The 16833-nt window shown below is 39.2% G+C and overlaps 3 protein-coding genes across 3 annotated transcripts; 2 read left to right on the forward strand and 1 right to left on the reverse strand.

Moving 5' to 3' along the window:
- Positions 1-2876: 2876 nt before the first annotated feature.
- LOC129742536 (uncharacterized protein K02A2.6-like) lies at positions 2877-4589 on the reverse strand. Its single transcript, XM_055734443.1, has one exon. It carries the CDS (start codon positions 4587-4589, stop codon positions 2877-2879), a length of 1713 nt encoding a protein of 570 aa, XP_055590418.1.
- A 4612-nt stretch (positions 4590-9201) lies between these two features.
- Positions 9202-10470, forward strand: LOC129742537 (uncharacterized). Its single transcript, XM_055734444.1, has 2 exons — positions 9202-9392; positions 9466-10470. The coding sequence occupies exon 2, from the start codon at positions 9469-9471 to the stop codon at positions 10468-10470; it is 1002 nt and encodes a 333-aa protein (XP_055590419.1). The 5' UTR covers positions 9202-9392; positions 9466-9468.
- A 142-nt stretch (positions 10471-10612) lies between these two features.
- Positions 10613-13447, forward strand: LOC129742538 (uncharacterized protein K02A2.6-like). Its single transcript, XM_055734445.1, has 3 exons — positions 10613-11836; positions 11904-13351; positions 13441-13447. The coding sequence occupies exons 1-3, from the start codon at positions 10613-10615 to the stop codon at positions 13445-13447; spliced, it is 2679 nt and encodes an 892-aa protein (XP_055590420.1).
- The last annotated feature ends 3386 nt before the right edge of the window (positions 13448-16833 follow it).

Genomic DNA, 16833 nt, shown 5'->3' on the forward strand with positions numbered 1-16833 from the left:
CGATTACTTTCAGAACTATAAAATTTTTATGCAGCAGCAACATTTTGGTTCACGTACTTATACGAATTTAGCACCTTCATCGTATCGAAGTTATTAGATCTTCTAGTATCGAATTGAACATCAATCAAGTTCAACTTAGAAGCCATTTTTAAGGTATTCGTTTGCTCAAAAACAACCAGATCAAAAATATGATTTATGTTCACAAATCAAACCTTTTTGCTGTTGAACGCTTTCGGGGATTTGGATAATTTTATTGGTAATCCATCCTTGCACACTGCTTTTAAACACGTGCACTGCATCCGGCAGAGTTTCTAGACGTCTACAGTCTCTTTTGAGAACAAAAGCCCTTCGTCTTTCCAGGTACAGATTCGGAATCCAACAGTTTCTGACAAGTCAATGATTTCGTGAATGACTTCTTTTATTTCGTTTTCACCGATGCTATTCCCGGTGAAATGATAAGCAATCACTTGTTTCCATCGGGAACGTACGCCAACAAGCATAAATGCTAAAGCATTTGTAGCTATTACAGTACTTTGCGATATGGTCACATTTCCGAAGTACTTTTTTGTTCCTTGACAAAATGATTTCACTTCAGAAATTGACATTTCGTCAAAGACGATTCCACAATCAGCGTCCTCGTCTATCATGGATTGTCGTTTTATTGAAAGTATGTAGAATACTTCATGTAGAAACCCAACATCGAATTGCAGGGCCTCTAGACGCTGTTGCAATGTTCGAGATGAAGGAAGGACAAGTTTTTGTCTAATCTTTTCATAACCAGTTATGCCACACATAAACCTGGTTTGGATTCCTTCGATGATAGTATCTTCCGACCACTGCTTCGCTCTTGATTGTCCATATAGCATTATATCGACTTGGTCAGGATTGAACCGCGTACTTAATGCCTTGAAAGCCGTGTCGTTATTATTTTTGTTGGCTTTCCTTTTCCGATAGTCCCGTTCTTGTGTAACACGGTGTAGTTTGGATTGCCGGTTTTCCAAGCGACTGAAAGACATGAAACTTAATTTTTTTTTATTAATAGCTAAACTGTATGCATCCTTACTCGTAAAATGCCTTTTTCGTTTTGGAACATATAAACTCATGGTCATCTGAATTTTCACAAGGAACGATTATTTCAAAACATGTGTTGTTTTCCATCCCTACGGACCGATTTTCCTCGGACGTTTCAACAGTAAAGTTTTGGTTTTTTCTTTTGCGGTTCAGGTTCTACCTCCTCACAACAATCAGAATCGTGGCGAAGATATTCGATTCTTCCGGCTTCCAGACATTGCAACTCTACTTTTGAAATTTTAATGCGGTAAGTATCTTCACCTTTTTGTTTTTCTAGTTTACGAGTTCTTACCTTCTTGGCCAGTTGAAAAATTGGGTGTTACAGGAATCATATCGCAAACCTGGGGAACAACAACAAATTCGGGTACCGTGCCGGGAACTTTCAAAACTTTTCCTTCAGATGAGTTTAAATCGAGCTCGTTGCAGTTGAAATGAAGCTAAAATCAAAAATAAAAGCATTCAAATTTAAATTCATTGAAACATTCATGGTCATAAAAGGAGTATTCGTACACTGCACAAACGGCTCATGTTTGTAGTCACAAAATCAACGGGTTTGTTGCAGAATTCAAGCCACTTTTTCCTTAAATCCCGTTCCTTTGGGAATCGAAAAAAAATTGTTGTTTTTAAACCCCTTTGTTTTGCGATTAGAACAAAACGGTGCTAGACACTTCATATTAAACACAATAAAACTTTTATACACTTTTCAAATTTGCTAAAAGTTCGCCAAAATTAAAGAAAACAAAGAAATCCACCTGAAGAACCTGAGAAGTAGTTTGTTTGTTCGACAATCTCGCTAATTTTGAAATACCCAGAGCCCGGCTGCATTTTACTCAGACATCACCTGTTGTATGACGCAGCCGTCGCTTGATCTAAAACGACTCAGTTTTTCAGAGTGAAAGCTACTCAGACGACACGAAATTTGGCACTCAGCGAATTCGAGTGCTTGAAGGCGACAACTGAGTAAATGTTGATCAGTTTGCTCAAGACCTTCCATCATTTATCGCTTTTGTCTACAATAAATACCGGAAAAACCAAATTCTTAAGGTAAATATTAACTTTTGATAATAATTTGTGAAGAATCAGACGGTATAAGTTTTATTTCAGGATAAAATAAAGGAATATGCGAAGAAGGATTGTTCTCGGAGCGGCACTAGCAGTAGCAAGGCTAAACAAAATCCGGTTTCGGGGCCAAATAAATTCTGTTGCTCGAACGGATACGGAAAGATGATTCCGTTGGAGAAGCAGTTGTTCCGGAGCGGAAAAAGTGAAAAGATACGAAGCATGATCATAAAATTGTTAATTTTTTGAAATTTTATAAATATAGATTTATTTTAAAATATTAAAAATGTTCACTTTTTAATATTCTGGTCAACATATATTGTTGTAAACTGGGGTAGCACGGATACAAGGTAATAAATAACACGTAGTTACTTAACACTACATATTAAAAAGACGATTTATTGACGAGGTAAAATCACGTCGCGACTTAACGTTTACAAAACAAAACATAAAGTGATTGGTTGTTGTTGTTGTATTCTACCCGCTGGTTGGCGCGTCGATCGGCTGACAGATAGGCTGCCAGCAGTGAGCCCAGCGGTATTGTTTGTAGGGTGTTTCACGCCCTAACATCTCCTCCCTTAATACAGCCGGTGCTGGTTGAACCGGATCGGCAGTCTTCTGGTCTGCGAAGAACGACGAGGCACCTGCACAGCTGTTCGTTGGTCTCTACTGGATCAGCAGAGCTTGATGATGATGGAGAAGGAGACGTTGAGAGAGAGACGGGACATCGGTGAAATATTTGGAGATTATTGGAACCGAACTTCTCCCCTCTCGAATGTCTCGAAATGGTTCAGCCTTGCTGTGGGATTGTGCTGTGGTGAAGTGCTGGATGCTGAATTTTTGGAACGTGGTGCTGCCTCAAATGACTCCAACGATGTGGATGGTTTGGCACTCTGGTTGCAAAAAGAAGAAATCGGCACCGACCAGAGCCCAAAAGCGTCGAGCAAATCGATTCCGAACACGTTGAACGATTTGTCGACCACGTGAAATGTCCCACGGCGCTGCTGGCCATTGACGTTGACGTCACACTGGAACTTGAAAAGGAGTTCGAGGGGGGCACCAGAAGCCGTAGATGCATTTCCTAGTGCGGGGGTGGTGGAAGGCTTCCCGATTTTCTCCCACACACGCTTCGATACCACACTGATGTCGGATCCAGTGTCCAACTGCAGTTGCACTTCAGCACCGTTGAGATGAGCATGAACAAATTTTTGGTTTTGTTGCACTGCATTCACTTTCACTGCATTTGCCCGAAAAGTTCTATTTTTGTTCTTGTGATAGGGCTTTGCACTTTTGTTTTCGGATAAACAATAACCGTCACGGTGTCCGTTGTTGCCACAATCACTACACTTGTGGTCCTTGTATGGGCACTCACGAGTGTAGTGCATTGCGCCGCACTTCCAACAAGGGGTTGGGGGAATGTTTTTGTGTTCACTATTTTGCTTCACTTTTTTCGGAGAACTTTTAGAAAATTGCTGCCGATTATAGTTCCGCTCCACGAACTGCACTGCTGGTGGTCCGGATGTTCCCTCGATCAAAGCAGTGTCTCTCTTCAGACACATCAGCCGCTGGCAGTCTTCAGAAAGCTGCTCCAGGGTCACGTCGTTCCGGTCCTCGATTTTTGCCAACAGTCTAGTACGCACCTCTGCATCACACTCCGCTTTCATGCCGCAAACAAATAATAAACATTTGAACTGCTCCTCCGTCAATTTACTCAGCTCAAAATCGACCGCGTTCTTGTTTACACGGCATGAAAACGAAACGTAATCTTCGGTGGACTTTTTCGTTGTCTGCAGGCAACGATACCGCTTGCTGATGAGCGATTCAGCAGCACCAAACAGGATTCCCAATTTCCGAACAGTTTCGTCAAATTGGTACTCTTTCGGTAGTTTCGGAAGGATGAAATTAACATACTGTTCATGTTCGGCGGAACCCATCTTCCGGAGGAGCAAACGGACTTTTGCATCGCTGTCGAGCCGGGAAGCGTCTTGCTCAAACAGGTCCTTGTACCGCGCGTACCAAGCCGCAAACGTAATGTTGTTTTCCGGATCGTACCGGAACTCCTTGATGTGATGCGAAAGTGAGTCTAAAATCACTTCAGGGTTAGATGGTACCTGCACGCTCAACGATGACATTGTACGGAGGAACATCTCCTGCTGCTGTCGCATAAACTCCTGCTGCTGATTGAGCATTTGTGTCGCAAATGCTTGCTGCTGTTCGAGGAGCTGAGAAAGGAGTGCGTCGAATGATGAGAGGTGGTGTGTTGATTGATACGACTGTTGCTGCTGCTGCCCGGGGAACTGTTGAGAAAGTCCCGTCGGTGGCTGCTGACCGAACTGTGTGGGGCGAATAAAGCTTGCCATGCCAGCTGGGAGGAACTGCTGTCCACTGGGGAGCCCGTTGATGGTCCCATTTGATCCAGCGGCTAGATCCGAAGTACGGTTATGTTCTTCCGAATCCATTTCACACCGTTGTCGTTTCCGCGTGGGGGAATTAATTTTGCGATAATTCGGTGGATTTCGCGAAAATTAAACGACCGACTCGTCGCCACTGTTGTAAACTGGGGTAGCACGGATACAAGGTAATAAATAACACGTAGTTACTTAACACTACATATTAAAAAGACGATTTATTGACGAGGTAAAATCACGTCGCGACTTAACGTTTACAAAACAAAACATAAAGTGATTGGTTGTTGTTGTTGTATTCTACCCGCTGGTTGGCGCGTCGATCGGCTGACAGATAGGCTGCCAGCAGTGAGCCCAGCGGTATTGTTTGTAGGGTGTTTCACGCCCTAACATATATAACTACATTCTTATTCATTTAACTGGATTTTACTATTACTACCATAAAAAGCGGCCAGAATCCGCTCCAAAATCATTCAGCATTCTGAGTAACCCTGACTCAGTTGTCGCGAAAAGGGCGATTAGTCAGATCTGAGTAAAGGCCATTTAGTCAGAACTGAGTAGGTGCGGTTTTAGCGACAACTGAGTAACCGTCACTCTGAACTGAGTAGCTGAAAGTTAGCGAGATGAGCATTCACTTTAAAGCTTGAACACTGAGTCAAGAAACAGTGTTGCAAACTTTTAATTTGGAGGTTGTGGAAATGTGGCCAGATATTTTATTTTTATAGGGATCAGATGTCGCTTCTCTTATATACAAGTTCACTATAGTTAGATCTAAAATTTCCTCTTTTAGGAGTTTTTCTTTAAGTTCTGGAGATTGAGGGATGAATCGTCCTTCGGGATGAAAATCCCGAGAAAAAGAAAAAAAAAGTTCGAGAGGGGCAAACATTAAAACTTTATCGATAATTCATATTTCTCTCAAGTGCTTAAAAATTGCAAAATTGCAACTTTTGGCTTGATCTGAGCAGCGAATCAAAAATTTCTATAGAGCTGCCAAAAAAAACTACACTCTGGATTTCTCGTTGGAGCGATTTCATTAAACTCGTGCCTTTCAAATTTTTTTTTCGGTAAAGAATATTTTAAAATAATCTTCTTTAGATGAGCAGTTTTCAGCATTATGAATTTCTATAGAATAATATAAATTTCTTGATTTCGTTGAATCTTTTTCTCCACTAGCAGCAACGATCACTTCAATATTTCTACGTAACCATTCTTTTCTTACTTTCATATCAGAAAGATGATCAAATTCAAATGGTAAAATATTCAATCTTTCAATTCTTATGAATTGAATTGGAAAGAAAAAAAATGAATTCAATATTTAGATTCCCTTCGGGCCCAAAGAAAACCACTCTGCACCCCAGTAAGAGATGTACTAGCTGCGATAGACATTGATTACATGTTCGAAATATACCTTTTCCTAAAAGCTATTGATATGAATCTATAATTTTTTTTATTTTCATATCTCCCTATCTATTTCCTGTTCTTTTCAAAAAGTGATGATCTAGACTTAAGTAAAAATTGTAATCATACAAAACGAGTTTGTCTCCTTAAAGCCGTCTCAAATAAAGAAATTACAAAAAAAAAATGATTGTAGCTGAATATTGTCAATTAATCATATTCTATTCACGTTATAAGCTTGATAAAACTTTAAATTTTGTAAAAATCGGTTGAGAAACAAGAGAGTTTTAGCGGATAAATGTTGAGGATATTTGACCCATGGCTGTATGAATAAATTTGGGGAAAATGTCGATACTTGATCCCTGGGGATACTTGATTCCTTCGCTATATCTCGAAACCGGAATGTCTTACAAATATCAAATGTTCTAGAAAAATTTGCCAAATAGAACAACACTACAATGCTGTTATCTCAACAAATTTTGACATTTTTATTTTTCGAGTTATTGAACTTTATTTGAAAAGTTTAACAAAATGTGATTTGAAGATCTTTTTTTATCACTTTAAAATGTTTGTCAAATGAGAAAATTGTAATATAAATATTAATTCTTATAAGGCAATCGTTATAATATGCACTTCATAATGACATATCTTCAAAGCAATAGTGAACTCTCAATTTTTATAAAGAAGAAGTTTTCTAAAATGTATGTTATGAGTATAATTGATCCCTAGAGCCCAAAATGATACTTATATTTTTCTTCTGAATGGATCGTGTACATTGGTTATCATGTCGTGAAATATTAATTGCGCCTTAAACTATGCAATGAACATAGGGTAGAAGACAAACTTTTAGAATTCTCTTTGTCTGATACCCACAGACTGTGAGATAAGAACAAATATGGCAAAAATTAGTCACCGGACCTTTTATCTTCGGATTTCATTAGATATTTGCCTAGTGCCAGGGCAATTAAGGATCAACTCTCCTTGAGTTTCAAGTTTCCTGTAACTTAAAAAAATCGCAATTTTTTGAGTCTCACGAAAATGCTTCTAATTTATCTACGAGTTCATGTATCGTTCCAACTTTTGGAGCAAATAAACTTGAAATTTAATTAATTTGTATAGCAGATTGTTACGCATTGTGGACTTTAATTGAAAATGTGATGTGAAAGTGTTACGTAGGGGGAAGGGCGGGTCGAAAATGATCGAAAGTTTAGTGACGTAATATTTGAACGACCCCTTATGTCATTCGTTCGGTTTATTTGTTGGTGAACATTTTGCTAAAGGTTTTTGTTATTGTTTATTAAAGACCCTTTAACCACCTTTAACTATTTATTGTCAATCGGGTCAAATTTGGTTGAAGATGCAATTCATTCAAATGTTTTAACTTACCTCTATCCTAAATTTATCTAAATAACAATCATGAAATATGTTGTACAATTTTGCTCCGGCAAACGCGTCACAGCATCACTTGATACGTGGGACAAAAATTTGCTGAAACCATTAGGAGTAAAATATGCTAGCATGTATCATGTGATAAGATCTGGTAAAATGTTTCTAACCGCAAACCATCCAAAACGAATGATAGCACAGGCAACGTGTAACGTCATATGACCGCGATTTCGCTGTCCTACAGTAGCCTACCTTCTGTCTTGATGGCCAGAGCTCTAAATTTACATCAGTTGCTGGATGGAACTTGAGATAGAGGTAGGTTCTAACATTTGCTGGAATGTGCGGTACGGATATGCTTGCTTCTTAAATGACAGCGCCTGTGGGCTTAGCGACAGCAGTAGTAGGATATCAACGAAATGTAGAGGAAAAGATTTGGTGGAACTCTCAGTTGAACAAAATTTCGATTATCAAACGAACGAGAAGAGCCTATAGTGGGCAAGCGATTTCCCAAGATGCCAAAAAAAGTGATGGCATGCATTATTTCGATGTTTATATTCTCTGGTAGGAATTTAACTCTTACTACTCAAAGTTCCCTCACAGCCAAGGGTCACACACAATTCTTAGTAATTTACTTAACATTTCAACAGCTGACATCTACCGTAGAAATTAATTTATATTATTATTTTGAATTGAATGACGCTTTTAATTGCTATTGAAAAAATATTTGGTTTGGTACGACAGTACACTGCAATCTCGACGAAATTTGTTCTGGCCAGTTGGCTTATCTTTAGTGTAGGATATACATCAACGGATACATCCGATGTCTATGGTTTGATCGACGAATAATAACATGGGAGAGTATATGTAAGAGTTGGTAAGCGAACGAGTCGCGTGTTGGTTGATTTATAGAATCCTAATAAAAAACCATGAGATTAAACCGATTAAGTGTTATGTGTTTTAAATGTTGAATAAAAGTCCCAAAGTACCGATGCTACAATTTGGCGACCGTGGATAGGATCGAATCCAAAAGTGACAGTTTTTTTTCCTAATAAAACAATTTTTTATCGATGTTTTGTGCGTGAGAATCTCGGATAAGCAGCGGTCGAGGAGTGATGAGACAGTGTCCAAAGTATGATTGTCCAGGAACTTTTCTGAACCAGAAAATGGTGATACCAATGGATAAGTTCTGTCGAGCAAATAGAGTGCAAGAGCGGAATATGCTGAGGAGCGCTGAAGTGCGAGTTCCATAGAAACAGACGCATAATCGCATAATTTAGCTAGCCCAACAATGTTTGGAGAGCTTTACCCAATCTGATGAGTTGGTAGTAAAACCTAATCGCAAGAGTTGGTTGTTGTGAGAAATGCCTAATCTGATGAGTTGGTAGTTGTACCTAATCAAAAGAGTTGGTAGTTTTGAGAAATGCCTAATCTGACGAGTTGGTAGTTGTTTGAATTGCCTAATCTGATGAGTTGGTAGCTTTACCTAATCGAAAGAGTTGGTAGTGGTGAGTAAGCTAATCCTAGAAAGAAAAGCTGAGCAAATTTTTGGGAGCTTGATTTTTGGAATGATAAGGCTGAGCATCTGAACAGTAAAACTCTATCTCTTAATCGAGCGGAGAGAAATGATTTCGGTCAACGAACACTTTTCTTGAAGAGAAGGAAAAAAAGCTCCCCGACACTGGTCACCTTGTCAGAGAAAAATCAACAAGGAACTAATTTTGAGAGAGAAGGGAGAGCTTTTGCGACTTGCGATAATGTATGCGCGAGCGGAGTAAACACACACAAACAGAGAAATGTAATTCTATGCTATTTCACACGTTTTATAGAGAAACGGGAGAACATGGCGTACACGAGCGAATGACACTCACACTAGAAGGAAAAATTTCCGCTGTTCAATTTTTGCATGTGCTTTTTCATTTCCGAGTAGTTCTTGGAGGAAGAAGTACGTCTAGTGAGTTGATTAAGTGAACAACTGTGCGATTTTCGAATTGTGTGTTCTGTTACCACTCCGCCATTTGTGAAAAAGTAGATTGTTGATCAATTTCAATTTGTTTATTGAATAGCTGGATTTCAAAGGTAGGTGTGAGGTTTTCAAAAAACGATGTTTTGAAGAATTAAAAAAATATTCATTTTGTGCTCGTGATTCCAGAAAATGGAAAATCGCCAAGCGTGGCCGTTAGAACCATTCAACGATGGTGTTGATGTCCAAGATCTGGGCAGAGAGTGGGAAGAATGGAAGAGAGCATTTGAGCTCATTCTCGAGTTGCAACAATTCCAATCTCAACATGATAAGTTGGTGTTCATGCTCGCCCGTGGCGGCCGTGGCCTCCAAAGGATTTATTATAACTTACGACCGGTGGCTGAGGAGTACTATCCGGAACCGGTGAAAGTTCCATTGAGGCCTGCGGAAATTCCGGAGTACGATAACGCGGTTATCCGACTGGACAAATTTTTCGTTGGGAAACGGAACGACCGTGTGGAGTTGGAATTGTTCCGGTCGTTGAGGCAGATGAACGATGAGCCTTTCAGCCAGTTTCTTCTGAAACTTCGCGCCCAAGCTGCACGGTGCGACTTCAAGGATCGTGAAGAAACCGAAATTCTTCAGCAAATTTCAATGGCGGCACACGATGAAAGGGTTCGTGACAAGGGCCTCGAAGGAGTTATGAAATTAGATGACTTAACCAGCTATGCTATTAACCGTGAATTGATGGTGAAACAGAAAGCAAAGTCGAAGCAGTTTGCCGAAACAAACACTGGTTTGTTAGCTGCGGTCTCTCAGCCATCGGCGCGGGCTAGAAACGGACTCCGACCAAATCGTTCAGAAAGATGGGGGGGGAGTAACCCAAACCGTGCTTGGCGTGATCGTCGAAACATGTGGAGCAAGTTCGGATGCGAAAATTGCGGATTCGAGGGTCATGCTGCTGGATCTGCCAATTGCAAAGCTAAACATGCCGTGTGTAACAGGTGTTCTGACACAGGCCATTATGCCAGGAAATGTCCCAACTGGCGCAGCGTCGAGCGCAATCATAACCAAGGAAACATCCAACGGATGAAACGGCCATACAATGTAGCAAACTCGTTGCAGTCTTCTGAGGATTGGAAGGAAGAGTTGCCAAAAGTTCCTGAACGCAAGGATATTGCTAAGGTGGAGTAACTGCTAACAATTATTCTTCGCTAGGAAGTACTTCTGAGCCACAATAAACTTCTGTTTCAATAAATTTGTTTCATTTTAAAACTTTGCGTTTTTTTTTAAACCTTTCATGTTTCAAAATTTTAGGTTTCGGATTGGCCAAAGAATGACTGTGTGCAAATTGGATAATTATTCAGTAGAATTTCTAATCGATTCAGGAGCGTCCATTAATACAATTACAGAAGAAGTATGGCAATCGATTAAATTTAATCGGGTCAAAATTTTCAACCTGAAGCATGATTGTGATCGACAGTTCTTGGCCTACGCCAGTCAAACTCCGTTGCAAGTCCTAGCAGTATTTGAAGCCCACATTTCTGTCGACGCATCGAAGCCGAAAACTTATGCTGAGTTTTTCGTGGTGGAATGTGCTAATAGATGTTTATTAAGCAAACGCACAGCAGAGGAAATGAAAGTTCTCAAAGTGGGTCTAGAAGTACAACAGATATCTGATCACGTAGAACCGTTTCCCAAGTTTCCGGGTATTCAGCTTAAGCTTTCGATAGATCCTAAAGTGGCTCCAAAGAAAATAGCATACATTCGGATTCCTATTGCCATGGAGGCAAAAGTGGATGCTAAAATACAGGAGATGTTGGACTCTGATGTGATCGAACCGGCTACGGGTCCAACAGATTGGATTTCCCCGATGGTCGTAGTACCCAAGGGCAAGAGTGACATCCGAATTTGTATCAACATGAAGTACCCAAATGAAGCCATTCATCGTGAACATTTTCCGTTACCTGTCATAGAAACGTTCCTGAACAAGTTAAGAGGAGCGAGATATTTTTCGAAACTTGATATAGTTTCGGCTTATCATCACGTAGAGTTGCATCCGGAATCCCGGGCTATTACCACCTTTATGACAGCTCGTGGCTTGATGCGCTTCAAGCGGCTGATGTTTGGCATCAACTGCGCACCCGAAATTTATCAGAGGATAATGACGGAGATGCTTGCAGGAATCGATGGTGTCATTGTTTATATTGATGACATTGTGGTTGTTGGTGCGACGAGAGAACAACACGACTCCCGACTAATGCATGTACTGTCTGTTTTGAAGCAAAATAAAGCTAAAATAAATGATGGCAAATGTTTGTTCGGAGTCAAAGAGCTGGATATTCTAGGATTCAAAGTTAATGCAGGCGGAATTCGCCCCTCCGATGAAAAAATAGCTGCAATCAAAAATTTTCGACAACCCAAATCAAAAGAAGAGGTACGCAGCTTTCTTGGTCTGGTGAATTTCGTAGGACATTTTATACCGCACCTTTCAACGAGATCTGAACCTCTTCGCAAGTATATCCGAGGGGAAATTGAAACATTTGACAAAGATCAGCAGGTGAGGAGTTAGATATTTAAGTTAGAATTACTAATGGTTTACTATTCTATTTTACTTTAAAAAACAGAATGCATTTGACGACTTGCGTAATGAACTTTCTACAAATGTGAGAAAGTTAGGCTACTTTGACCCAAATGGAGTAACTGAGTTATATGTGGATGCTTCTCCAGTGGGCCTCGGCGCCGTCCTAGTACAGAGGACTGAAGATAACACACCCCGTATTATAAGCTTCGCTTCTAAAGGTTTGACGGATACCGAAAAACTTTATCCGCAGACCCAACGAGAAGCCTTGGCGGTGGTATGGGCGGTGGAAAAGTTTTATTTGTATCTCTTTGGACTCAAATTCACTATTTTCACCGACCACAAAACACTCCAATACATTTATGGAGGTAAATATCGGGATGGCCGACGGGCGTGTTCAAGAGCCGAGAGTTGGGCCTTGCGGTTACAACCATACGATTTTGAAATGAAATATATTCCGGGGAAAAGTAATATTTCCGATATCGTATCTCGGTTGTGTCCAACAGTAGACAAAGAGTTTGACGATAATTCAGAACATTACCTTTGTGCGCTAGGTGAGGATTTAGAGGCCATTACGTTAGATGCCATACGGCGTGAAACCGAAACCGATTCAATTTTGAAAGACGTGTGTACGGCTTTAAAGGAAGGGAGCTGGCCCACTCATCTTTACCAGTACCAAGCATTCGCAAAAGAACTCGGCATGATAAACGGAATTTTAGTGCGGGACGAGAGAATAGTGTTGCCCCAAAGTCTACAAATCAGAGCTCTCTCTATAGCACACAGAGGGCATCCTGGCATCATAGCCATGCGCCGAAATCTAAGAGAAAGATTATGGTGGCCACGTATGGACGATGATGTTCAGAAGAAAGTTAAGCTTTGTCTTGGTTGTACCGTTGTAAGTCGACAAAATCCTCCTGAGCCAATGATTCGGAGTGAGATGCCGGAACGTGCTTGGCAGGACATTGCGATAGATTTTTTTACGGCTAAGGAGTATGCAACTTTTCTAGTGGTTGTAGATTATTTTAGTCGGTTCCTTAAAGTAATCGAAATGAAGGGGACATCAGCTTCAAAAACTATAGATGCACTGGAAACCATTTTCAACGAACATGCATATCCAGAGAGCATTCGGTGTGACAATGGTCCACCATTCTCAAGTGATGAATTTTCGGAATATTGTTTAAAGAAAAACGTCCGATTAATTAAATGTATCCCGTACTGGCCGCAGATGAATGGGCTTGTAGAGCGGCAGAACCAGGGAATCCTGAAGACTCTCCGGATAGCCAAAGCCACAAAGAGTGACTGGAAGAAAGCCATTAAGGAATACGTGTATATGCACAATACTACACCTAATTCGGTAACAGGTAAAGCCCCTCTGGAGCTCATGACAGGTCGTCCGGTGAAAGACATGCTTCCATCTTTGCGAACGGAAAGGTTAAGGAATAAAAACGAAGAAATAAGCGACAGGGATGCCATATTGAAGATGAAAGGCAAACTGTATGCCGATGCCCGCACACAAGCACGACCATCTGATATTAAAAAAGGTGACATAGTAATGATGAGGAATTTCGATTCGGGAAAACTAGAGCCTAGTTTTCATATGGAAAAAATTCGAAGTTGTTGGAAGAAACGGATCCGATGTTTGTATCCAAAATGAGGCAGGTGTCCGCTATCGTCGCTCAGTGACACATCTAAAAAAATGGCCAGCACCATTGGATGATAACTCAAAATCGGTGGTCGTACAGAAACCTGAAGCTGAAACAATCGAAAATGAAGCAGATGTTGGAAATGATCTCGACTATGAACAATTTAAAAGGAAGTCTGGGTCGGACGACGAACATGACCAGGAAGGAAATCGTCCAAAGAGATCTCGCAAATTACCTGCTCGGTTTCTAGACTAGTATGTATTTCTGTAGAGTGTGCAATTTTTTTTTTGTTCTTCGCGTTAATAAATATATTAATTTCTTTCTTTCATTACAGAGTAGGAGAGGGATGTAGGATATACATCAACGGATACATCCGATGTCTATGGTTTGATCGACGAATAATAACATGGGAGAGTATATGTAAGAGTTGGTAAGCGAACGAGTCGCGTGTTGGTTGATTTATAGAATCCTAATAAAAAACCATGAGATTAAACCGATTACGTGTTATGTGTTTTAAATGTTGAATAAAAGTCCCAAAGTACCGATGCTTTAGAACGCCATATCCTTCAGGCGATCCAATAATAAGTTAAGAAAGTCTGAAATCCTCTACTCCGTAACATCAATTGATGCATTTCGACTTCCAAAACCAAATCCACTGAGATTAAGAGAATAATTGTAAATATAGCTGAAATTTCAATTGAGTTTTTCTCGTTTGTACGTTTTTTCAAATGTGACAATCTTGCTTGGGACAACAGTTCAGTTCTGTAGAATATATAGATTAAAAAAGTGCGAGTTTTATCTTTGGAACAACCTTTGTTGTATGAAAAAAAATTTTCGTTGTATTTGATTTTTAACAGTTTTTTTTCTTCAAAGATTGCATAACCATAGGGGCTGAAAAACTAGATGTTTAGTACTTTTTCGCTTGTTATTTTAACACATTTCAACATTTTCTCCTAAGTTTTGAAACATATTAAGACTATCCCATATTATTTCAAGGTAGTCGATGATTCCTTTGAATTCAGCCACAGTATTTGAAAGACCCAAATACTAGTATTTCACTAGCTATTTGCTAGCATCCTCAGTGGGTTATCCCACTGCTAACTAGCTAGCTAGTTAGCAAGTGGGTAGTGAATGTGGGTCTTTCAAATACTGTTGCTGAATTCAAAGGAATCATCGACTACTTTGAAATCATAGTTTCATTCAGCTAAGAGGTGCTTCAAGCCTTCTCTTTTATCATAATTTTTGTTGAAATTGTTCTACTATTAATTGAGATATTTCAACTGTTACAAAAATCAAACTCGTTACATATTTGCCGATTTTTAGTGGTTTTATCCCAACCCCTCCTTTAGACGGGGATTATAGTTCTTTTCTATCTAACCAAGTTTTTTTTTCTCGAAAATCAACCACGAATGATTGTAGCTTTTAGACCAAACCGTCAATAATTTTTCAAGAAGCATAAAAAATAATGACTTAATAAAAAATTGTTACATGTCCATTATTTCCATGTGTTTAGCTTCTTTAAGCTGTAGCTTTTGACAACTGCTTATCAAAGAGTTGCTATCAATGTGGATTGTTAGATCAACGTGGTTTAAACATAGTCCACAAAAAGTAAGTTAAAACAGGTTAAAACAATGGTTGATTTGGTTTTTGTCGGTTAAAGTGAACCCCGTCTAAAGGCGGGTTTGGGCTTTAGCAAATTTATTAAATAAAATAGCCAAAGCCAAAACTCCAAATTTTATTTAAAATAAGCGTTTGAAATAGTGTGCAAAGTTCTTTTCATATCATCGTGCAGCGTCTTATTACGTTCATGAACATTTACAACCCAGGTTTTGTTCAGTGGTCCAAAATAAGTCCCTAATGAATTAAGTAGGACCTATTTTCGACATAGGTCAAATTGCTATAAAAACGAGTTTCAAGTGGACACATAGGAAACTGAGCGGAAAAAAACAATAATATTTGGCAAATAAAAGGAACCTATAATTGTCACAGCATTCACCAAATTCCTTACAATCATGGGTCACTTATAAGTAAAACAACATTTCTTGGTTGCCAAAGGGGATGAATAAGCCTTAGATGCTTAAAATCCTGGCAAAAAAAAAATCTTGGTAGCTTGCTCATCCCAAATTGCCCTTTAAATGTAGGTATACTAACTAGGATTGTTCGATCTTCAGGAAATGATCGATCTCCAAGATCGATTCAGAAGAACGGTTCTGGGATCGATCCATCTAAAAAATCGGAGCTTGAAGATCGATCTCCGATTAATCGATCTTTTACATTTGTAACAAGAGTGACCTGCTTTTTATTAAAAATATTCAAAAGAGAAACAAAGTTTCAAATTTGTATAGTTTATGAAAGGTAAACCGTAGTTAGTGTTTTAAAACAACATTAATCAAAATCCAAATATTTCGGAATTGCTTTGATATTTATAAGTAACTAGCTAATCCCGTACGAACTTCGTTTCGCTTTAAATCATTGGTACGTCAAAGTGAGTTTAGAAAATGAATTCGAAACATTCTTTCAACAATTTTGGGGAAAAAAATCAACAGTGTTTAAATTTGCTACTATTACTATTAATTGAAATTCAAATTAAACGGTTGATTGGCTTTTTATTAAAATTTATGTGAGAGTGTTTTCTTCTCGATCGGTTGCAAAATCTAGACATTATGGCAGAAACATGTACTATTTCTTTATGTGCACGACTCTTTTGCTTGACCTTCACACTTAAATTGGTATCAATTAACTGCCTCCAACAAAATTATTGCACAAAACACTGAACTTTCAATGAAACCCTCTTTTTCTGTCCCATGGCCCGAAATTCGTTAATTAAAACCAACTTTACGTTCCTCAAAACTCCCTTGTGCCATTTTTTCTTTTCAAATTATGTGTAAAATAACGTCAGGAACTTGAAAACAGTGAACAGTGAATATAGACGCCCTTTTCACCGACCCTTGACACGGAACATGCTACCTGGAGTCAATTGCTCATAGTTTATAACCCTCATCCTTACATTTTCATCTCAATCCGATGCATGATCACGACAATATCGCGAAAACAGTGAGCAACTGACATGGACGGCCTTTTTTGACCACGATTCAAAACTTGACACCTAAAATCAATCATCTTTTCTGTTAAACTCCAATGTGTCAATTTTCATTACAATTCTATGCTCAATCAAGAGAATATCGTAAAAACAGTGAACAGATAATATCCCCTTTTGCCGACCCCTGAGTCAAGATTTGAAACCTGAAAGCAAAAGAGCGTCCCTAAAAACTCCTATGCGGAAATTTTCATCTCAATCCAATGTAGAATAACGTCAAATTTGCAAAAACATTA

Source organism: Uranotaenia lowii, chromosome 2 (genome assembly GCF_029784155.1).
Source record: "Uranotaenia lowii strain MFRU-FL chromosome 2, ASM2978415v1, whole genome shotgun sequence".
Classification (NCBI taxonomy): domain Eukaryota; kingdom Metazoa; phylum Arthropoda; class Insecta; order Diptera; family Culicidae; genus Uranotaenia; species Uranotaenia lowii.

Excerpts from the sequence above, each read along its gene's own strand:
- LOC129742538 (XM_055734445.1), top strand. The coding sequence starts at position 10,613 with ATGACTGTGTGCAAATTGGATAATTATTCAGTAGAATTTCTAATCGAT. Across the intron at positions 11,837-11,903 it reads CATTTGACAAAGATCAGCAG|AATGCATTTGACGACTTGCG; the intron begins GTGAGGAGTTAG and ends TTTAAAAAACAG.
- LOC129742537 (XM_055734444.1), top strand. The coding sequence starts at position 9,469 with ATGGAAAATCGCCAAGCGTGGCCGTTAGAACCATTCAACGATGGTGTT.
- LOC129742536 (XM_055734443.1), bottom strand. The coding sequence starts at position 4,589 with ATGGATTCGGAAGAACATAACCGTACTTCGGATCTAGCCGCTGGATCA.